Genomic DNA, 24,017 nt, shown 5'->3' with positions numbered 1-24,017 from the left:
AAGGCATAGAAAGTCTCATATCTAAGTTTGCTGATGACACAAAGATTGGTGGCATTGTAAGCAGTGTAGATGAAAACATAAAATTACAAAGGGATATTGATAGATTAGGTGAATGGGCAAAACTGTGGCAAATGGAATTCAATGTAGACAAATGTGAGGTCATCCACTTTGGATCAAAAAATGATGGAACAGAGTTCTTTCTAAATGGTAAAAAGTTAAAAACAGTGGATTTCCAAAGGGACTTAGGGGTTCAAGTACATAGATCATTGAAGTGTCATGAACAGGTGCAGAAAATAATCAAGAAGGCTAATGGAATGCTGGCCTTTATATCTAGAGGACGAGAGTACAAGGGGGCAGAAGTTATGCTGCAGCTATACAAAACCCTGGTTAGGCCGCACCGGGAGTACTGTGAGCAGTTCTGGGCACCGCACCTTTGGAAGGATATATTGGCCTTGGAGGGAGTGCAGCGTAGGTTTACTAGTATGATACCCGGACTTCAAGGGTTAAGTTACGAGGAGAGATTACACAAATTGGGGTTGTATTCTCTGGAGTTTAGAAGATTAAGGGGTGATCTGATCGAAGTTTATAAGATATTAAGGGGAACGGATAGGGTGTTTAGAGAGAAACTATTTCCGCTGGTTGGGGATTCTAGGAGTAGGGGGCACAGTCTAAAAATTAGAGCCAGACCTTTCAGGAGCGAGATTAGAAAACATTTCTACACACAAAGGGTTGTAGAAGTTTGGAACTCTCTTCTGCAAATGGCAATTGATACTAGCTCAATTGCTAAATTTAAATCCGAGATAGATAGCTTTTCGGCAACCAAAGGTATTAAGGGATATGGGCCAAAGGCAGGTATATGGAGTTCGATCACAGATCAGCCATGATCTTATCAAATGGTGGAGCAAGCAGGAGTGGCTGAATGGCCTACTCCTGTTCCTATGTTCCTACTGTGAAGACAGATACAAAATATCTGATCAACATGTGCCATTTCCTGATTCCCTGTTATAATCTGTTCTGTCTCAGCCTCTAAGGGACCAACGTTTACTTTTGCTACTCTCTTCCTTTTTACATACCTGTACAAGCTCGTACAATCCGTTTTTATATTTCTTGCTAGTTTACTTTCATATTCTATTTTCTTCCTTTTTAAGAATTTTTTGGTCATCCTTTGCTGTTTTCTAAAACTCTCCCACTCCTCAAGCTTACTACTCTTCTTGGCAACATTATAGGCCTCTTCTTTTAATCTAATACTATCCTTAACTTCTTCAGTTAGCCACTGATGGATCACTTTTCCCTTGGAGTTTTTATTTCTCAATGGAATGTATATTCATTGAGAATATTGAAATATTTCTTTAAATGTTGGTCATTGCTTACCTACCATCATACTCTTTAATCTAATTTCCCAAACTACCGTAGCCAACTCGCCCATCATACCTAAGTAATTGGCTTTCTTTAAGCTTAAGACTCTAGTCCCTGACTTAAATACGTCACTCTCAAATTCAATGAATTAATCAGATGTAAAGTCAAAAGATATGGTGCTGGAGCAGTGATCTCAATATACAGGGGCTCAGTTTCTGAATAACGTAAAACGGAAGCATTGCTGAAGCGATAGATGTGACTACGAGAGCAATAAAATACAAATTTAGAGAACCAGAGTGAGTGTGTGCTTACAAGACAAAGACATACTTACAAGAGCAGCTATGACACCATGAAAATCAAGGTAAAGAATACATCCTGAGGATGAGCAAAGCAATTAGGATGGGTAAGGGAGAAACTATGTTACTGAAGAGCTGTGAGGCTAGGGAGTGGTGTATTTTAGCTGCTCATTGGAGACACTGAAGAAAAAAAAATCAAAATGAGTAAAATGACACATGCAAGAGCTATAAATGAAAAAAAACATTAAATAGTATCAGGTGGAAAATAAATTCTAAAAATTCCAAAACATTATCTGTAGTTGAGTCACTCAGACAGCCAATAAAGTCAGTTTAAATACAGCAATGGAGCAATACAGCAATTTTGAAATCCCAAATTAGCATCTGTGTAATGTTGGTGATGGGAGTATACCAACTGAATTAAAAGAAATAATGTGACTTCAAGAAAACACAATTGAAGCATGAGTAGTAATCTTATAAATGATACCTGACAGCTTCCAGCCTCTTGTTTTGTCGGATGAGTTCAATGAACTCCTGAATCCTCAGACTGAACTCCAGGCAGCTCTGTCAACACAAATGAACTGGTTCAACTGAAGGTCACACGATAATCTCCTGCGTAAAACCGCAGAAGTGTCAAAAAAAGTCGGTAAAACATACTGGCCCAGATTTTGCTGTAGCTGGTCAACGTGCGGCACCTGTTAGTTAGACCTGCCTATTTAATCTCCATGATATTTTGTGCCGCAAGTTGCTGGAAGTGAGAGATGGAAATGGTGCGGCGCCCTCTGTAGGGCATCTGGAATCTAAGTGAACAGCGCAAGCAACTGTCTATCTCCCTAACCAGTTTGAAGGATTGTGAAATTAACAGCACAAGGACTGAGAAGGAAGTATAAGTTTGAATTGGTCAATTCTATGTCAAATCAGGTAGAGAAAGAGAAATAAAGAGGGAAAGAAAGATTGGATTGAGAGAAAAGAGACAAAAAATTTTAATTTAAAAAAAAAATCTCCAACAATTAAAACCTGAAGGAATGAAACTCCACTCTTCTAATAGTTAATTTTCAGTGCCAGAGGGGTTGACTAGCAATAATTCACAATCAAAGGGTATTTAGACTTGAAATAACTTGACTTAACCTTCTATGGCAAGTTTAGTTCATATCTACTGCGCAAATACAGGAGCTTCACGCTATTCAATGCATTTCAATGGTGAGTCAGTCAGTGAGATGCCGTTTTCACGTTTGACCGCACAGCTGCCTGTGCCTGAAGTTGCTATGAGATTTGCGCATAAGTAACGGTGAGCACCATTAGCCTCACCGTTATTTTGACAGCAAATTCTGGGCCACTGTTTATTCATCATTTGCTGAAATGGATGAGATTGGGGTTAATTGTATAGAGCTCAACTCCAACAACTGCTAACTTACACAGCGAGACCACATTCGTCTATTTTCTGGCACAAAAACTATTTTCTCAAAACTGTTTATGCTTTTGCAACAAATGACTCATTGTTTCAGCAATGATATGAATACAAAGGCACTGTTTGAAATATGTATTATTGCTGCATGGGATTTCATTTAAATGTCAGTAATTCTAACTGCTAACCACGTTTGTGATAACATTACTTTATAAACAGTCCATTCGCACCCATGACACTAAATATAGTGAAGTTTTGGTTGCTACAGAAACGAGACATTTGGGAGGACATTTATGTTGATTAACAAAAATGTCCTACCTTTGAATGATAATTTAATTGAATTCTCAATGTTTGGGCACAATTTTCCCATACATGGTCCGAGGGAGCTGCAAGGCTATTTTCTATTTGGAGGTAGGGAAAGGTCATACTTTGCCACTCATAAGATTAAAAAAAAATCTTTGCATTATTATAGCACTTTGCACGCCCTCAAAGTGTGAATTATTTTTGGAATATAGTCACTTTTTTTTGTTGGTGGCAAACACAGAAGATTTTGAACACACACACGAAGAAATTTGTGGCGAGAATAATACTGCCTATGGTTTGACCTTTAACCCTAATGCAAAGTTAGAACCCAACCAGATGTAACGGAAAATCTGCAAAAATCACTTAACAGAAATAGTCACTCAATGATAGCACATCATTTATTGCTTTCTGAATGTATTTGTGGTTGGATTCAGAGAAGAAATCTTTGCATTATAATCATCAAAGGAAATATATGCTGTGTGACCTTCATAACAATCCCAGCAACCACTCCAAGATAACTCCTGGAAAAGGAGCACTTCCCCTTCAGCCTCAGAGATGAGGACAGTCATTCCTAGTCCTGCAAAATAACCACTAATTTTGGATGGCTTCGTTGAATAGAGAAGGCACTTGTCTCCATTTGTACCAGTTCTGGGGTCAAGGCTGTACTGACTAGCAGGGACAGCTTCTTAAAGATGACCATAAAATATGATGAACTTTCAAAAGCTGAAAAGATAGCACGAAATGAATTGTCAAGATTGTTCCAAAGGAGATGCTACTTGATCAAAGTCAACTTCCACTTCATTAAGTATGCTGACATTGATGGGGCAGGTGTGCAGTCAGAACTGATCCTTGGTAAGTCTAGGTTCCAGAGTTGAGCTGGATCAATGGTAGAGTTGGAGGTGAAGTCTGTGCCAGAGGAAGTGATGACATTTCTGAAGTGCCGGTCATAGAATTACACCCAGCATCAGATCAACAGCCAAACCTGTAGGTTGGGCTGATTTGAGACCAAAGGTGGATGAAGTTATGTGGGACTAGGGTGACATATACTTTCTCACCAGTCCTGTGGTCCACATCAGAGTGTGGCTTAGTTCTTGCTTTTGAGAATATTTGTTGCTGATTGAATTCCATACCTAACCTGGGGGTGGAAAAATGCTTTCTTGATTCCGTATTTTAGCTGGGAAGAGTAATTGTCTGCCAAACTAGAACCCAGGATCTCTTTCTGCTGAGAGAAAAATCATGCTTTGGTTCACGTTGTGCTGAGCGTATGCAGGTTTTCCACTTTGAAAAGTTGAACAATGGAAAATATCACACACTAGTTTTGTACTGATCTGCCACCAGGGATAAACCATGCCATCAGATTTTAAAACTGGTATTGTCTAGTGCCTGAAGCCTGGTTGAGCAGATTTGGAGTGATCAGAGTAGGCTACACCCACTTGTCTCATTTCACCAATACTTTGTGACTCTAAATGCAAAATCTCTCGACATAATAAGCAATATAGGAAGAAAATGAATTGTTTCACAAAATAAAGAATAATTAGCCATCCTAAAGAATTTTTCTGGTGTGGCAGAATTACTAATGAAAATAAAGAAAACTTGGGTATGGCCTAGAAAAGAGTGAACAAATCATGACCACAAAAGGGTACAAATTCATTGGAGAGAAAGGTCCTCAGATTTCCCCCCCTCCCCCCTCCATAGGTGATGGCAAATTGTGTATGTTATGTGTGGAGTTGAACAAATAAGGAAGATGATTTTTTGTGTGCTTTTTGTCAAGTTTGATATTTAAAGTATAAGCTTCACATATGCTTAAAGTACAAATTGCATTTTAACATACTAAAAATCTTACTTCATTAATCCATTACAAAACTTTCAACACTGTTTTCCCAGTTGTTAATGGTTTCCTGAAGGTGAAGGGTTAAAATACAACTTGAAAATTTGAGCTATGGTAATGATTTTCAGCTGATATCTAGATACAGCAATCATAACACACGCAGAGTCTTTTTCAATTAACAAGAGCCACTCAAAACCATTTTGGTTAATAACCAAGGGCCATAATTCATTTTGAGAACACACCTTCATCTTCCTCAGCCTTGATTTGTTGTCATGACACCAGGCCAGACAAGTAGCTGTCTCTTGCCTTTCGAGTGACTCTTCTACCTCCTTTGCTGTAAGAAACATGTCAATATTCACCAAGTCCTAGAACGGAAAAGCAGAAGAGTACCATGAAGAGTATGCCCAGACAAAAAACAACGCAGTGACATATTGCAATATAATCTTACCAATTATGGACTAAAAGTATTTCATCCTGTCAAAACAACATTGCATAGGAAAAACAGATCATCATACATGGGAAGTATTCCCGCCTGCTCCTACACACACACACACACACATTTTACTGTAGAATTCTAGGCTGTTTGACACTAACTAGTTTATGATCCAAGTTCTACAAATTCATTGCACTCAATACATCTATCTCTTAAAACATTGTACATGGTAAGAAGTTTATACTCTTTCATTCTAACCTTCGCGCATAACCAAAGGAGCAAGCATATACTGAGCAAAGACAGCAAGATAATTAACCCTACTAACTGAGATAGGCTAGACTAAGCTATTATAATAATAGTAATAATTAAAAACCAACAACCACAACCAAAACCCATAGCATTCAGAAGTCAAAGATTTTTTTGGACATATCGCCATGCTGCATCTTGTACTTAACACGGTTTTCTATATCCCCAACTGTTAAAAGTCAACAATTTTTCACTCCGTGGAAAGTGGACTCCCAAATCAGAGGGCATAATTAGACCTCATTTGTCATCTGTTTTACTTCTCAAATTATATCCTGTATTTAAATAGGCACAAAAACAACCCATAACACAAGTATTTAGCAGCTTTAACTGAGGGCAGTGATTCAGTGAAAGTGCTAAGAAGTACTATGCAAATAGTTTGATTATTTATCAAATTGAACAATTAAGGCATACATCGGAATAAAAAAGTTAGAACAAAGCATTTGGCAACAATAAATCTAATGTCTGAAAAATTTACATTTTTAAAATACTGAAAATTGGTCAGACTGATGCAGTAATCCTAGTCATACCACTATTACCAAAATACAATAAATTTATGCACCTTCCTTCAATTTTACTTGGAAAGCGTTCTGTTTGCAGACGCCGAATAGTGTAGTACTGCAAAAGTCTGTTTTATACATCCTGCTGCTTAAACTAGCAGAAAATAACGATGATGGTACTTCTAGCATCATAAAACTGCTAACAGCACCTACCTATGAGGCGAGGTAACTTGTGGAGAGATAGATGCCAATAATTTGGAGAACTTAAGAACTTACATTTATATAGCGCCTTTCTCAACCCCAGGATGTCCCAAAGCGCCTGACAACCAATAAAGTACTTTTGAGGTGTAGTCACTGTTGTAATGTAGGAAAGTGATCGTTTTGCTAGCTCTCAGCTTGGCTGGCAATCAGGAGCATTCAATTTCAAATGAGGGGAAGAAAAACATTTTTTACTTTCAACATAAATCATAGTGGAACAAAGGGGAAAATGAAGGCAGAACAGTACGGACTGCAATGTAGGGTTGAGGAATTTGCAAAAGTAGGGAGGGTCAATGCCATGGATGGATTTCTAGATAACCAGGATTTGAATTTGATTGCGCACCCCAGCAAGGAGGCCCGAGGCCGGCACAAAATTGGGCCACATTAACATTTTTTGTGCGACCTGTCGGCGCCTCCACAGGCAGGTGGTGCATCGAAGATGACAAATGTTGGGTTGCTTTCTTCATTGACAGCGGCAGAAAGGTACATCCCGGGCAAGCGATCGTGACCACTGGAGTCAAGGAAGCACTCTTGTTCCTTCTGGCTCCACAGGAAGGTTTTTTTTCCCCATTTTATGTCAACAAAAATTTACCTTTCGTTGGCAACTGCTGAAGAATCCGGAGTGGTGCTGGCCTGATCCCTGCCCCATTCATCGCTGCCCAATTTCTGTGAGGAAACCTAAAACAGGGGTTAGGCCCCTCATTTACATACGTAAGGGCCGTAACACCTCTTTTGGGCGGTTGCTCCGTGAAATTGGGCCACAAGTGCCCGCTTAAAAGCAAGAAAGTCCAATTTTTACCTGATGCCTTGACGGATAGGGAGCTAATGGAGGTCAACACTGGATATGGGCAAAAGAGTCTTAGGATATTTGGAATTTGCATAGAGTGGAGTTTGGGATGCCAGCATGGACAGTTTTGGAGCAATGAAGTCTGCAGGAAACCCAATTGTGGCTGAGGGTCTTGGGAGGGAAATAGGTCATCACCCCACTAAAGATGAAAGAACCATACAGCAGTATCTTTTACTGATAGATTCAGATTGCAAGCGCAAAGGTGAGATTCTTTCACTGGCACTGCCATATGGAAGTAGGCATCATTTCAGTCTACAGCTGCCTCAAACCTTCACTACTTGAGGAATTTGTTTAAAAACTAGTATTCGGGACTATGAAACATAGGAATATAGGAACAGGAGTAGGCCATTCAGCCCCACATGCCTGTCCGCCATTTGATAAGATCAAATTAGATCTGTGATATAATTCCATATACCTGTCTTTGGCCCATATCCCTTAATACCTTTGGTTGCCAAAAAGCTATCTATCTCAGATTTAAATTTAGCAATTGAGCTAGTATCAATTGCCGTTTGCGGAAGAGAGTTCCAAACTTCTACCACCCTTTGTGTGTAGAAATGTTTTCTAATCTCACTCCTGAAAGGTCTGGCTCTAATTTTTAGACTGTGCCCCCTACTCTTAGAATCCCCAACCAGCGGAAATAGTTTCTCTCTATCCACCCTATCCGTTCCCCTTAATATCTTATAAACTTCGATCAGATCACCCTTTAACCTTCTAAACTCCAGAGAATACAACCCCAATTTGTGTAATCTCTCCTCGTAACTTAACCCTTGAAGTCCGGTTATCATTCTAGTAAACCTACGCTGCACTCCCTCCAAGGCCAATATGTCCTTCCAAAGATGCGGTGCCCAGAACTACTCTCAGTACTCCAGGTCGGCCGAACCAGGGCTTTGTATAGCTGCAGCATAACTTCTGCCCCCTTGTACTCCAGTCCTCCAGATATCAAGGCCAGCATTCCATTAGCCTTCTTGATTATTTTCTGCACCTGTTCATGACACTTCAATGATCTATGTACCTGAATCCCTAGGTCCCTTTGGACATCCACTGTTTTTAACTTTTTACCATTTAGAAAGTACCCTGTCCTATCCTTTTTTGATCCAAAGTGGATGACCTCACATTTGCCTACAATGAATTCCATTTGCCACAGTTTTGCCCATTCACCTAATCTGTCAATATCCCTTTGTAATTTTATGTTTTCGTCTACATTGCTTACAATGCCACCAATCTTTGTGTCATCGGCAAACTTAGATATGAGACTTTCTACGCTTCATCTAAGTAGTTAATAAATATTGTGAATAATTGAGGCCCTAAGGTAGATCCCTGCGGGACTCCACTAGTCACATCCTGACCAGAGAATGGATCTGCCCTGGTCAAGGTGAGCCACTTCAACTGCCGCTCACACAAGTAATATGTCAATATTGGTAGTTAATCCCATTATAAGTAATCTGATCAGAGGTCCAGGAAAACATCAAGGGAGTGCTCATCAAGTATAAGGAAAGAATCTCTGTCGCTGAAACCCATCAGTTTTTGCAGCAAACTTCTGTAGACAGCATGGCTCCGGGTCTGATGTGTACGAGGGTGGCCAGATATTGCTGTGAGGTAAGGGAAGTCTACAACCACATCAAATGGTTCCTTGGAATGGATTTTACCCAGGGGTAGTCAGCAGTTTTTGGGTACAGGGCTAAAGAAATCTTGAAATGTCTTTTGAGTTACCAGAGATTTTCAAATTCATTCTCAGCATGTGGGTGTCGCTGGCAAGGCCGGAATTTATTGTCCATCCCTAGAGATACAACTATGTCTTGCTAGGCCACTTCAGCAACACTGGAATAGAAAGAGGCCAATCAACCCCTCGAGCCTGTTCCTCCATTTAATTAAATCATGGCTGGTCTGTACCTCAATTCCATTTACCCACTGTGGATCCATGTCCCTTGATACCCTTACCTAATAAAGGAGTTCAATTCCCTCCATGGCAGTTTGAGAATATGAATTCAGTTAAAAATAAATCAGTAGAAAAAGTGGCCATGAAGCTACTGGATTGTCATGAAAACCCAACTGGTTTACTAATGTCCTTCAGGGAAGGAAACCTGCCGTCCTTACCAGTCTGTCCTATATGACCCCAGTTCCACACCAACGTGGTTGACTCTTAAGTGCCCTTTGAAGTGACCTAGCAAGCCACTCAGTTGTATAGAACCGCTACAAAGAATCACTACATGGACTACTGCAGTTCAAGAAAGCAGCCCATCACCACCTATTCAGGGCAACTAGGGATAGGTATAAATGGTGGCCTTGTCAGTGACGCCCACATCCAAAGAATGAATAAAAAAGGCAGCTCCGCGAAAGAATAAAAGGTTGCAGTCTAAGGCTAAACTATTATTTGTAGAATACTATTGTATACACACTTTCTTTTCTTGAATTTCTTACCACTGTAGGAAGTGACACTAACTTAAAAGTATTCTCTTCAGAATTTTGAACAGACTCATATTCAAAAAGTTACAGAACCTTAAATATTGCTGGAAACAGTTAACAGGGCCTCCTGGATTTGAACAACTGTTGACCCCATTCAATATCAACTAGCTATCGTACATAAAATTAAATAAATCAAACAGTCTGTGTTTGTTCAAAAGTAAACAATTTTACAACACCAAGTTATAGTCCAGCAATTTTATTTTAAATTCACAAGCTTTCGGAGGCTACCTCCTTCCTCAGGTGAACGATTTTTTTTTTCCACATCGTTCACCTGAGGAAGGAGGAAGCCTCCGAAAGCTTGTGAATTTAAAATAAAATTGCTGGACTATAACTTGGTGTTGTAAAATTGTTTACAATTGTCAACCCCAGTCCATCACCGGCATCTCCACATCATGTTCAAAAGTAGTTCGACTCATCTCTCAGATGACCAAACAAAATTTGAAACATTTGTACTAAATTAAGTTTGGTACAAGATTCTGATTGGGGTGGCTTCTAAACTTATGTATCTATGACTGGATTTAAAGGGGCAGCCACCGTGCAAAACTAGATTTAAAAAAAACTTGTCACAACAACTGAGCCCAGTTCTGAATCATTGATCCAAATGCATAATCCAGTATAACATTGCAAACAGCACCTCCCTTGGCTCTAGAATACGATGCAGCATTTCTTCCTCTCTCCAGTGCTGGCTGTCCCATACCAGAAGTGGACCTACTAATGTAAGACTACATCCTTCGTGTGCAGCGTCAGCCTTAGCACTCTCACCTCTGAGCCAGAAGGTTGTGGGTTCAAGTCCCACTCCAGAGACCTGAACACATAATCTTGGCTGACACTCCAGTGCAGTACTGAAGGAGAGCTGCGGTGCCAAAGGTGGCATCTTTCAGAAGCAACATTAAACTGAGGACCTATCTACCCTCTCAGGTAGACATAAAAGATCCCACGGCACTATACGAAGAGCAGTGGAGTTCATCCTGGTTTCCTAGCCGATATGTATCCCTCAACTAATATCACTAGAACAGATTACCTGGTTGTTTATTTCATTGCCGTTTGTGGGACCTGCTGCGTTTCCTACATTACAACAGTAACTACACTTCCAAAGTACTTCATTGGCTGTAAAGTGCTTTGGGACATTCTTAGGTCGTGAAAGATGCGATATAAATGCAGGTTCTTTCTCTTAAGCCAGCTGTTGTTCCACCATTCATGATAATCAGGTGGACTGTATCTGAATTGTTTGTGATGTACTTCAGTTTTAAGATGACATTTGAGCTTTCTGAGTAAGACCTGGAGAACACTTAGAATAATATTTGTTTGCTTCATATCTCACTTTATTACAATTCAATCACGTTACTTCCCCTTCAGCCTTGAAGGGCTGAATAATCTAGACTCCCAGTGTTATGGCCTATCGTCTGGTTTAGCGAAGTGTTAATGTGGGAATTCAGTGCAGTAGCGGTGAACAATTTCTCATTCACATACAAAAGTTATTTTAAAAAAACACTACATTCTCATTAGGAGGAGGCTGAAACAGCAGCTGATGCAGAAGTTTGAGTACGGCAGGCTTCTTAATTCAGTTCCCTTAGACTTGCTGCTCCTTTGTGCTCTTTTTCTCCCTGGTCTTACTGCTCCCACCCCACACAATCAGTCTCAGAATTCATTCTTTTTCTCTCCTTGTTCTGCTATTTGTTTTCTTAACAACTCCCACAGCTTCTCAGTGTTTTCTCTCTCGCTCTCTCCCGCTCCCTCTCCCTCCTCCCCCACTACTGGTTCCACTGCTCCTTGATTGCCACCCCATCCACCACCCTAAACATTCACTCCCTTCACCACCAGCGCACTGTGGCTTCAGTGTGTACCATCTACAGGATGCACTGCAGCAACTTGCCAAGGATTCTTCGACAGCACCTCCCAAACCTGTGACTTCTACCACCTAGAAGGACAAGGGCAGCAGGCACATGGGACTCGGCTGGCTTCCAGAAGATTTCAGAGAGTTTTCATTTATAGAAACACCAGTGGGATGGGTTGGAGGAAGTCACTTGGCAAATCCCAAATCATGTGGGTGTTTCTTTTTTTTTAAAAGTATTTTATTTTAATATAAAAAATAAATTTTTGAGATGCATGAAACTATTATTTATTTTCCTGTGGATATGAATGAGAGAGATACTGGGCTGCTGTGCAAAGTATGTCATTGATGGGGTCGGTTTTGTCCCAGTCGAGCTGGATCAAGACATGGGTTTAAGAATTAATTCTGTTCATTTTATAATATTTAAAACAAATATAACATTTAACTTGACTACAAAAATCTCAATTGTAATGTACTGCAAAAAAAAAAGAAAAATAACTGTTACATTCATTTATAAAATGTTCTGACGTAAGATTACAAGACCTGAAACGTTAACCTTTCTCCACAGATGCTTCCCGACCTGCTCAGTGTTTCCAGCATTTTCTGATATTGCAGATTTCCAGCATTTTGATTTTTAATTTAATGACATCTTGTGGATTTTGTTAAATATAGAATATACAGCACAAGAGATTATGCGTTACCTTTTGAGATTAAAAAACTACAAAATGTAAAGTTACTTCATAATTTTATAAATGTTACATAAAAATAAAATATACAAAAATGAATATATTTTGATGACTTTTCGATTACTTTATTTGTGTGATCAGATATCAAATGTGCACAGGAATTCGCCTACCCCCCTCTTAGCTAAAATGTTTACTTTGATGCCTTGCACATGCCAAGAGTTGGCCAGAAAGATGCTTTTACATTGGCACTTGTTTCTTTCAGATAACAGGAAACTGGCATCCTTGCAACAGCTTCCCACTTTTCACATTGCTAAATCAGTCTTTCTTATACCAGCAGCTGAATTGCAGACTTACAAAACACAAATTATAGTGAAGCCTAGCGTTTCATGCAGTGGTTGGAGCCAAATGGATACAGAATTGGCTAAGGGACAGGAAACAGAGAGTAGTGGTGAACTGTTGTTTTTTTGGACTGGAGGGAGGTGTACAGTGTGTTCCCCAGGGGTCAGTGCTGAGACCACTGCTTTCCTTGATATATATTAATGACTTGGACTTGGGTGTACAGGGCACAATTTCAAAATCTGCAGATGACACAAAACTTGGAAGGGTAGTAAACAGTGAGGAGGATAGTGATCGACTTCAAGAGGAGATAGACAGGCTGGTGGAATGGGCGGACACGTGGCAGATGAAATTTAATGCAGAAAAATGCGAAATGATACATTTCGGTAGGAAGAGCGAGGAGAGGCAATATAAACTAGAGGGCACAATTCTAAAAGGGGTACAGGAACAGAGATCTGGGGGTATATATGCACAAATCGTTGAAGGTGGCAGGGCAGGTTGAGAGAGCGGTTAAAAAAAACACACAGGATTCTAGGTTTTATAAATAGAGAGGCATAGAGTACAAAAGTATGGAAGTCATGATGAACCTTTATAAAACACTGGTTCGGCCACAACTGGAGTATTGTGTCCAGTTCTGGGCACTGCACTTCAGGAAAGATGTGAAGCCTTGGAGAGGGTGCAGAAGAGATTTACTAGAATGATTCCAGCGATGAGGGGTTTTAGTCACGTTGATAGACTGGAGAAGCTACGGTTGTTCTCCTTGGAACAGAGACGGTAGCAAGGAGATTTGACAGAGGTATTCAAATCATGAAGGGTCTAGACAGAATAGAGAGAGAGAAACTGTTCCCGTTGGCGGAAGGGTCAAGGATCAGAGGACATAGATTCAAGGTGATTGGCAAAAGAACCAAAGGTGACATGAGGAAAAACTTTTTTTTTTTTACACAGCGAGTGGTTAGGATCTGGAATGCACTACCCAAGGGGGTGGTGGAAGCAGATTCATTTGTGGCCTTCAAAAGGGAACTGGATAAGTACTTGAAAGGAAAAAATGTGCAGGGCTATGTGGAAAGGGTGGGAAGTGGGACTAGTAGGATTACTCTTGCATACAGCCGTCGCGGAATCGATGGGCCGAATGGCCTCCTTCCTTGCTGTAACCTACGATTCTATGAAATAAACCTTTAACCTGAACCTGCTTACTTCTCAGAAATGTTGGACACTCCTGCTCTTAACTAATGGATGAGTCTTACACTTAATGAACAGAACTAGATCACATGTCTTGTGCCAGGTTAGTCTTCCAATTTTAGAACATGAATTCATATTTGGGCACTGAAAAGACACCTATTTTAGCTTAGAAGCTTGAATGTGCATTGTTAAAAGCCCAAACCTTTGTTACCCATTGTTACCACTGGAGGGCACTTGCACAGCACATGAATGAGCAACATCACTAAAGAACGAGATCGCTGCAAATTTCAGAAACCCTGGTGGTTGTTGCAATGACATCTATAAATGTGCTATTGTGTGCAGAAAATACTCCAGTCAAAAGACTCCTGAATCATTTGCCATGACTAAAATTAGTTCACCAGCACCAATGGCAAAAACATGATTTCACCATTGAAATTTAAATAAAATTAGCATTTGCTCCATAAGTTTTCTGAAACAGCACACCAGGCAATTGCTTATAATAAGTATGTTTTAGATGCATCATGATCAGAGCCAGTTTGCATACCACTATTAAATAGTAGCTTGTAACCAACAGCATTTATGCTGCGAACAATAATGAAGTTACACTAATTGCAAGAGCCAGTATTAAATCTATCGTCAATCGTTACAGTTTTGGGTATATTATTTCTCTGTTCAGTTTTACAGTCATTCCCATAAGTGGATACTGTCCTATACAATCGGAAAGCTTTTTTTTAAAAAAAAGTTGTTTCTCTGTACAAAGTTGTGAGACCCTGAGGTTTAGCAAGTAGCCTTACTTTCAGTAATCATCTTACTGGGTGAATCACAGTCGGTGCTCCAGTCAAAACTTGAAATTCAATCAGATATATTATGTGCTTAAAAAATCTTTACTTACAATTACATGGAAAAATAAGGCATAAATAAATTCAGCATGACTAAACAGTACAAAAACATAAGCAATGTCCACAAAGGGTTAATTTATCCTTTCAATGATTTTTTTGTAAACTGTGAAAATAGTTTGTCCATTTTGTTGAAGCAGAAAAATGGCAGCCTCCTTACTGTCTCTTTTGCACACACTTTCTATAGTTGATCACCTCCAAACTCCAAATGTCAGAGATTAATTCTCTAGCTACAACAAAAGATTATTTCTTAAACTTGTATTCCTTTTAAAGTCAGAATTTCTATGATTCATACCTATCTGATTATTTAAACACCATTCTGACTAATTGAGTTCGATTTTGGATGCTTGAAGTGGGATTTCATGAATGCTCAGATTGCACGAGATACTACTAAACAATACAAGCACCACAAACGAGTCAGAGGATTTGGTGTTAAACTGTTTTATAACAAAAGGGATATTTATGCGATGAAGGGGATAACATCAGGGCCACTATTATACAGTGACAATGCATCAAATTCTATTTTTATTAAATGGGACTCTGGAACTTTTACTGGTGCTTTGGCTTCCATTACTCTGCCTATTATTCCGTGAAAACTGTAAATAAGTGATTATTTTTACAGATATGCACATTGCTTTAACCAGCTTTATATTAAAGGAAACACCACAAGATGGTTTGTAAGATGTACCATTTGGAATCAGTATTGGGGTTTGACAATGTGGGGGGTTCCTTTGGTCTGGCATCACTGTGGAGGGGGAACCCGAGGTCTTGCAGAATTGGAACGGGGGAAGGGTGAGTTGGAAAATAGCGTTTAGCTCACTGGTCCATTTCTTCTATGTCAGCTTTGAGGGGAGGGGAGAACACTGGGCTGAAAGCTCTGGGTCAGGGTGTTCCAAGTCTGGTAGCACCAGTTTGTAACAGTCTAAGAGATCTCTGCTAATATTTAGTGACTTGTGATTGGTTTCTGAAAGTATTTAGCATCCGTCCCTAAATGTGTCTCTTATATCTGACATGTTACCAATTAAAAGTTTACATTTTCTAACCAGTCAGGTAAAATTTACTTTGCTTGCAACTTCAACTCTTTAAAAATTAGGATGATGAAAGACACCTTTTTTCTCAATTTAACACTGTTAAGATTATAGAATATTTATAGTTTCAAAACAAAAGCTGCAAAGTGTGTGAACGGATACATCCTGGCATGTTTTCACACAGACATATGCCTCAGTTTTAAAAAACTCAGTTAAATTTCACCTGAATGAAGCTTTTGACTATTTTTCCCCCACTAGCTTTTTTTCATATTATTTTGAAAACAACCAGATAGATATTAGACAGAGAACCACATTTACCTAACTAAATCCTACTTGTGCATTCTGAGATACAGTACACATTGCACACTCAAACTTCAAGATCTGCCATCAGCTAACAAGATCACCACTTTGAGCAAAAAAAATCAAGTTCAAGCCCAGGGTTTTGAGAGAGGTTAAGGCCTTTGAGTAATAACCTTAATGAAGGGATTTAAAAAAACACAAAACCAATGGATAATTTTAATCCTATTATTGTGAAATGTAGCCTTTTGATTTTTTTTGTGTAAAAGCTTATTTTGGGCATTAGAAATTCCAGTTGTTGAGAAAAAATGGCGGGCATAAATTTTTTTGAAAAAAAAGCGATGCGATTGATTCAAGGTATGACAAGTAAATCATTGCCATGTTGATACAGGGTACTCCCATTGTGACATTGATATACTGATTTTCCATTATAAATATTTGGCACAGGAAATATGGTTAATGTGTACAGGGAGTGTGTCTTATTTGTCTTGCAGAAATTTGCCTGAAACAAATTGATGTGCCTGAGAACTGAGACCCTTCAACGTGAATATGTTCACTTTTGGTCATCAAAGATATGCATATGTCCAATGGTTACCTAGAGGTGCTAAGGATTTTACAATTGACAAAAGGAACAAGAAAAATTTATTTATTTCACTAGTAAAGACATTCATACCATCAGTATCCTACCTGCTTTGAAATAAATGTAAAGCTTTGATCGCCTAGACCTGGCTATCAGATCCCATCTTAGCTTTAAGAAAACCGTGACATGACTCATTTTAAACATAGTTTCCAATCTTGATCTCAGATTGAAGCAAATATTTAAGCACATATTATATAAATAAATATAAAATCAACTCAACAGATACAACACTTTTTCACTTTGTTTCCATGCTACTAGCTGTACCTTTCATACATGAGCTACGCTAGCACCAATTGGTGGAATTCAGAAGATTCTGATGTGTAAAGTGTGCACACCATTTTTAAAAAGAACAAATGGAAAACAAATTATTAGAGGAGGAAAACCAATATGAAAGGTTGCTAAGGAAGCCGGGTTAAAAGCATTTCAAGTAAGAATACGAAATTCAAGTATGAGGTACCAGTCTTATTAATTCAATTTCAATAGAATCAAAAACAAAACAAGAACGCTTATAATAAGCACAGGCCCAAAATTTGTTGGAGTGGGGTATCTCAAGGCATGCCCCATCAGTTAGACTTTTATCCTCACCTTTCAACTCGAAAAATGTTTGCGCCGCAAGTTGCTGGAAGTACGAGCTGATAATGGCACGGCGAGGACAACAGGGCATCTGGGACCTAGGTGAACGACGAGACCAATAGTCTATCTCCTTAACCAATTAGATTTAAGGATAGAGAAACAAACACAGCGAATGACAGAGAAGGAAATAATGTGAATTCGAGTCAAATGAGAAAGAGAGTAAAAATTACATTGAAAGAAAAAGAAAAAGAGGCAGAAAGGAAAAGAAAGAAAAAAAAATGGAAAATGTAAATTTTAAAAAATCTTTTAAGAACAATTTACCACCTGCAGGAATGAGACTCCACGGTTTCAAATGTTCCCTTTCTGGGCAGAAGAGATTGAGTGACATTGCAGGAACATAAACCTCATCATTAAAAAGATATTACTCTTAAGTACCAGCCCTAACTTTCTGCAGTGAGTTTAATTGGTAATTAATGTACAAATGCAGTAATTTCTTGAAACTCACAGGGAATTTGAGGGCGAGCTGCCGTTTTCACGAGGCTAACAGTGGAGCGGCACAAATCGTCCAGCAATTTGTGGTGATTCGCAACTCACGGGGTACCTTTTCTAAAATGGATGATTTACACATTAATAACGGCGTGTGCATTAAACACTGTTATTTTGTCCAGAATGTCTGGAATTGCCACGACATACAGTTTTTACACCTGACAGAACAAAAAAACTGAACCAAACATAAATTTCAGGTTAGTTTATTCGCTGCACAAGAAAATTTTTAAAAATTGCACCCAATACAAAATCATATTTTAGCAATACTCAGATTATTAGAATCTATACACATTAAATCAGTTACAATAAAACCTGAAAGCATTTGTTACCCCACTTGGGTAACAAAAGAATATTTTGTAGGTGTATAATATGGGATTTCACTTGCCTCAGGCAAACAGTTTACAGTTGATGTGCAGCCCTGTACTTCAAACAGGACTATGTATTTACACAGACAGCCACAGCCACACTCAATTGAAAGCACATTCATATTTGAACAGTGTCAAACAGAATACAAAAAAACTGTCATGTAAGCAGTTATGTAGCCTGCAAGTTTAAAATGCTATTTTTAAAAAAATCTTGAAGCAGATTGCATCAACTCAGGATCCCTTATGCAGTATTCAGCAACATACAATGTGTCACACTGTGGTGGCTTACAGTGGTACAAAGGGCTCTGCAGGGAAATCGACCGCTCTAAACAGATAATTATTTAGATTTCAGAATAGCTAGATTAGCATTAAAATGTTGTAGTAAACATTTTAGACTATTACTTTTTCATAAATATTTTGAAAGACTAAATGTTTGTGTTCTGCATTCAAATCAATTACAAGAAGCTAGTTAATCTCTTACAATGCTGCTCACGGGGGGAAAATGTTTCTTCCTGAAACTTTTTATGCTCATTTCCCATTCTAATACTTTCTCCATCCTTGGTTATCTTGATTTATCTACCACAATCCTCTTTTTCTTTTTCGCTATGATACATTTCATTCTGCATCTCTCTCTATTCAGCTCTTTTCCCTTACTATCTGCAAACATCTCCTTCCTTCTAACTATTATTCTTCTGTATGCCTCCCATTTGCTCACGTGTATCTTTGTAGATAGTCAATTTCACCTTTTGGCAGAGAGGCAGGCAGGCAAAAAGACAGACAGACAGAGGCAGGCAGACAGTCAGACAGAGAGGGAGGCAGGCAGACAGTCAGACAGAGAGGCAGGCAGGCAGACAGGCAGAGAGAGAGACACAGGCAGACAGGCAGGCATAGAGAACTCAGTTGCAGTGGCTAAGCCCTCACAGAAGAGAATGGAGGCACAAATCCAGGTGCAGTCAGTTGCCCAATCCAGGGCCAAGCCTGCAAGCATGTCAGAGTGGAGCATTAGGCCCTGAATAGCTGGCTGAGCATGGCACAAAGCCAGAAGCAGCCTGCAAAGTAGACTGGCTAGGACCTTTGAAATCTTGTTAAAAAATTCAGATGCTGATTAACCAAGACAAATTAAAATGGTGAGAAGCCACACCAAGGACATTAGTTAACAATCACTTTAAACTATGACAATCAGGCAACAGGTTACAGGTTCAAACGAGCAAAGCAAATTTAAAACTGATGTCAGGAAGTTTGTCAATGGATGTTCAGTAAGGTCATGGTTGAAAAGGCCTAGAATTGCTTAAGAAATAGTTGGACACTATAATGAAAGAAAGACTTGCATTTATATAGTGCCTTTCATGACCTCAGAACGTCCCAAAGCACATTACAGCCGACAAAGTACTTTTGAACTGTAGTCACTGTTATATTGTAGGAAACGCAGCAGCCAATTTGCACACAGCAAGGTCCCACAAACAGCAATGTGACAATGACCAGATCATCTGTTTTCGTGATGTTGGTTGAAGGAAAAACACTGTCCAGGACACCGGGGAGAACTCCCCTACTCTTTTTCGAAATACTGCTGTGGAATCTTTTATGTCCACACGAGTATCTCTGGAGTGGGGCTTGAACCCACAACCTTCTGACTCAGAGGCAAAAGTGCTACCCTTTTTTTTTTATTTGTTCATGGGACGTGGGCGTTGCTGGCAAGGCCAGCATTTATTGCCCATCCCTAATTGCCCTCGAGAAGGTGGTGGTGAGCCGCCTTCTTCAACCGCTGCAGTCCGTGTGGTGAAGGTTCTCCCACAGTGCTGTTAGAAAGGGAGTTCCAGGATTTTGACCCAACGACGATGAAGGAACGGCGATATATTTTCAAGTCGGGATGGTCTGTGACTTGGAGGGGAACGTGCAGGTGGTGTTGTTCCCATGTGCCTGCCGCTCATTCTTCTAGGTGGTAGAGGTCGCGGGTTTGGGAGGTGCTGTCGAAGAAGCCTTGGCGAGTTGCTGCAATGCATCCTGTGGATGGTACACACTGCAGCCACTGTGCGCCGGTGGTGATGGCAGTGAATGTTTAGGGTGCCAATCAAGCAGGCTGCTTTGTCCTGGATGGTGTCGAGCTTCTTGAGTGTTGTTGGAGCTGCACTCATCCAGGCACATGTATTCCATCACACTCCTGACTTGTGCCTTGTAGATGGTGGAAAGGCTTTGGGGAGTCAGGAGGTGAGTCACTCGCCGCAGAATACCCAGCCTCTGACCTGCTCTTGTAGCCATAGTATTTATATGGCTGGTCCAGTTAAGTTTCTGGTCAATGGTGATCCCCAGGATATTGATGGTGGGGGATTCGACGATGCAAATGGCTTTGAATGTCAAGGAGGGGTGGTTAGACTCTCTCTTGTTGGAGATGGTCATTGCCTGGCACTTGTCTGGCGTGAATGTTACTCGTCACTTATCAGCCCAAGCCTGGATGGTGTCCAGGTCTTGCTGCATGCGGGCTTGGACTGCTTCATTATTTGAGGGGTTGCAAATGGAACTGAACACTGTGCAATCATCAGCAAACATCCCCATTTCTGACCTTATGATGGAGGGAAGGTCATTGATGAAGCAGCTGAAGATGGTTGGGCCTAGGACACTGCCTTGAGGAACTCCTGCAGCAATGTCCTGGGGCTGAGATAATTGGCCTCCAACAACCACTATCATCTTCCTTTGTGCTAGGTATGACTCCAGCCACTGGAGAGTTTTCCCCGATTCCCACTGACTTCAATTTTACTAGGGCTCCTTGGTGCCACACTCGGTCAAATGCTGCCTTGATGTCAAGGGCAGTCACTCTCACCTCACTTCTGAAATTCAGCTCTTTTGTCCACGTTTGGACCAAGGCTGTAATGAGGTCTGGAGCCGAGTGGTCCTGGCGGAACCCAAACTGTGCATCGGTGAGCAGGTTATTGGTGAGTAAGTGCCGCTTGATAGTGCTGTCGACGACACCTTCCATCACTTTGCTGATGATTGAGAGTAGACTGATGGGGCGGTAATTGGCCGGATTGGATTTGTCCTGCTTTTTGTGGACAGGACATACCTGGGCAATTTACCACATTGTCGGGTAGATGCCAGTGTTCTACCTGTACTGGAACAGCTTGGCAAGAGGCGCGGTTAGTTCTGGAGCACAAGTCTTCAGCACTACAGCCAGGATGTTGTCGGGGCCCATAGCCTTTGCTGTATCCAGTGCACTCAGCCGTTTCTTGATATCACGTGGAGGGAATTGAATTGGCTGAAGACTGGCTTCTGTGATGGTGGGGATATCAGAAGGAGGCCGAGATGGATCATACACTCGGCACTTCTGGCTGAAGATGGCTGCAAACGCTTCAGCCTTGTCTTTTGCACTCACGTGCTGGACTCCACCATCATTGAGGATGGGGATGTTTACATAGCCTTCTCCTCCCGTTAGTTGTTTAATTTTCCACCACTATTCACGACTGGATGTGGCAGGACTGCAGAGCTTTGATCTGATCCGTTGGTTGTGGAATCGCTTACCTCTGAATATAGCATGTTGCTTCCGCTGTTTAGCATGCACGTAGTCCTGAGTTGTAGCTTCACCAGGTTGGCACCTCATTTTTAGGTATGCCTGGTGCTGCTCCTGGCATGCTCTTCTACACTCCTCATTGAACCAGGGCTGATCCCCTGGCTTGTTGGTAATTGTACAGTGAGGAATATGGCGGGCCATGAGGTTACAGATTGTGCTGGAATACAATTCTGCTGCTGCTGATGGCCTAAAGCGCCTCATGGATGCCCAGTTTTGAGCTGCTTGATCTGTTCTGAATCTATCCCATTTAGCACGGTGGTAGTGCCACACAACACGTTGGATGGTATCCTCAGTGCGAAGACGGGATAACATTTACCCATCTCTATATTCTGTCTGTCAAACAGCTGTCTATCCACGTAGCTACATTCCGTCTTGTATCATACTCCTACATTTTAAAAAAAAACAAGGCTTTTACATAAAAATTAAAACATGGAAATAGCCCAATCAGTCCATGTTTGTATTTATCCTCCAAGTAGCTCAAATCTCATTTGTCCACCCTGTTCCCATATCCCTTTATTCCCTTTTCCTTCAACCTCTATTTTACCTGTTCTTAAATGTTGACATAGTCCCTGCTTCAATCACTAACTGTGATAGCACCGAACTGGAAAATTTCATCAACTTTGCTTCCAATTTCCACTCTTCCCTCACCGACACATGGTCCATTTCCGACCCTTCCCTTCCTTGACTTCTCCATCTCCATTTCTGGGGATAGGCTGTCCACCAACTCCCACAGCGACCTTGATTACACTTCCTCCCACCCTGCTTCCTGTAAGGACTCTATTCCCTTCTCCCAGTTTCTCCATCACATCTGTTCTGACAATGCCATCTTCGTACCAGTGCTTCCGATATGTCTTCCTTTTTCCTCAACCGAGGACTCCTCTCTACTGTAATTGACAAGGCCCATGACCATGTCCGACCTATTTCCTGCACTGCTGCCCTCACCCCTTCCCCTCCCTCCCAGAACCATGGGGTGGAAGGTGAGGTCAAGGGTCCCCACTAGCCTCCACATTCAACGGGTCATCCTCGACCACTTCTGCCACTTCCAGCGCGATCCCACCACCAAACACATCTTCCCTCTCCCCTCTCAGCATTCCAAAGGGACCACTCCCTCAGTGACACCCTGGTCCACTCTTCCATCACCCCCAAACACCCGCTCTCCTCCCCAAGGCACCTTCCCATGTGAGCGCAGGAGATGCAACACCTGCCCCTTCACCTCCTTCCTTCCCACCGTCCAGGGCCCCAAACACTCCTTTCAGGTGAAAGAGCAGTTTATTTGTACTTTTTCAATTTAGTATACTGTATTCACTGCTCACATTGTGGTCTCCTCTACATCCTGGAGGGGGAGGGTGAACAGCCAGTAGTCATGGTCCATGTTGGTACCAACGACATAGGTAAAAAAAGGGATGGGGTCCTGCAAGGTGAATTTAAGGAGTTAGGAGATAAATTAAAAAGCAGGACTTCAAAGGTAGTGATCTCAGGATTACTACCGGTGCCACATGCTAGTGAGTATAGGTACAGGAGAATAGACAGGATGAATGCGTGGCTGCAGGGATGGTGTCGGAGGGAGGGATTTAGATTCCTGGGACATTGGGACCGGTTCTGGGGAAGGTGGGACCTGTACAAGCGGGACGGGTTACACCCGAGCAGGACCGGGACCAATGTCCTCGCGGGGGTGTTTGCTAGTGCTGTTGGGGAAGGTTTAAACTAGAGTGGCAGGGGGATGGGAACCTGAGCGGGGAGTCAGAAGGGAATAAAGTTGAGAGCAGCAAGAGAGGGGAAGACCCAGGGGAAATTTACAATACAAATAGTACAAACAGTTGTTCAAGAACAATTGAAAGGGAAAAGCGTAGAGCAGCGGAAAGAAAGTGTACTTTAGGCACGACAGATAAAATAAAAACTAGAAGGCGTAAGGCGATTAACCCAGCATCAAAGCTGTGGCAGGGGGTTGGGAACCTGAGCAGGGAGACAGAGGAAAGAGTGTCAGGAAGGGACAGAAGGTATGGAGTAAAAGGTAAAGTGTTAAAGGAAAAAGCAGGAACTAAGTGTCACAAAACAGATTTGAAAGTTCTTTATCTGAATGCACGTAGCATTC

At 41.0% G+C, this 24,017-nt stretch overlaps 1 protein-coding gene across 1 annotated transcript in view; it reads right to left on the bottom strand.

The window, feature by feature from the left end:
- The window catches only part of maea (macrophage erythroblast attacher, E3 ubiquitin ligase), a 158,865-nt gene that overhangs the window by 44,608 nt on the left and 90,240 nt on the right, over positions 1–24,017 (bottom strand). Inside the window, exons 4-5 of the mRNA XM_067982597.1 lie at positions 5,428–5,550; positions 2,137–2,213 (exon numbers count right to left, since the gene is read on the bottom strand). Coding sequence (XP_067838698.1) covers positions 2,137–2,213; positions 5,428–5,550 — 200 coding nt within the window. The remainder of the gene's footprint in view (positions 1–2,136; positions 2,214–5,427; positions 5,551–24,017) is intronic.

The sequence above is a fragment of the Heptranchias perlo genome, chromosome 1 (assembly GCF_035084215.1).
Source record: "Heptranchias perlo isolate sHepPer1 chromosome 1, sHepPer1.hap1, whole genome shotgun sequence".
NCBI lineage: Eukaryota > Metazoa > Chordata > Chondrichthyes > Hexanchiformes > Hexanchidae > Heptranchias > Heptranchias perlo.
The sequence above is the reverse complement of the archived record's forward strand: the minus strand, read 5'-3'. Positions and strand labels throughout refer to the sequence as shown.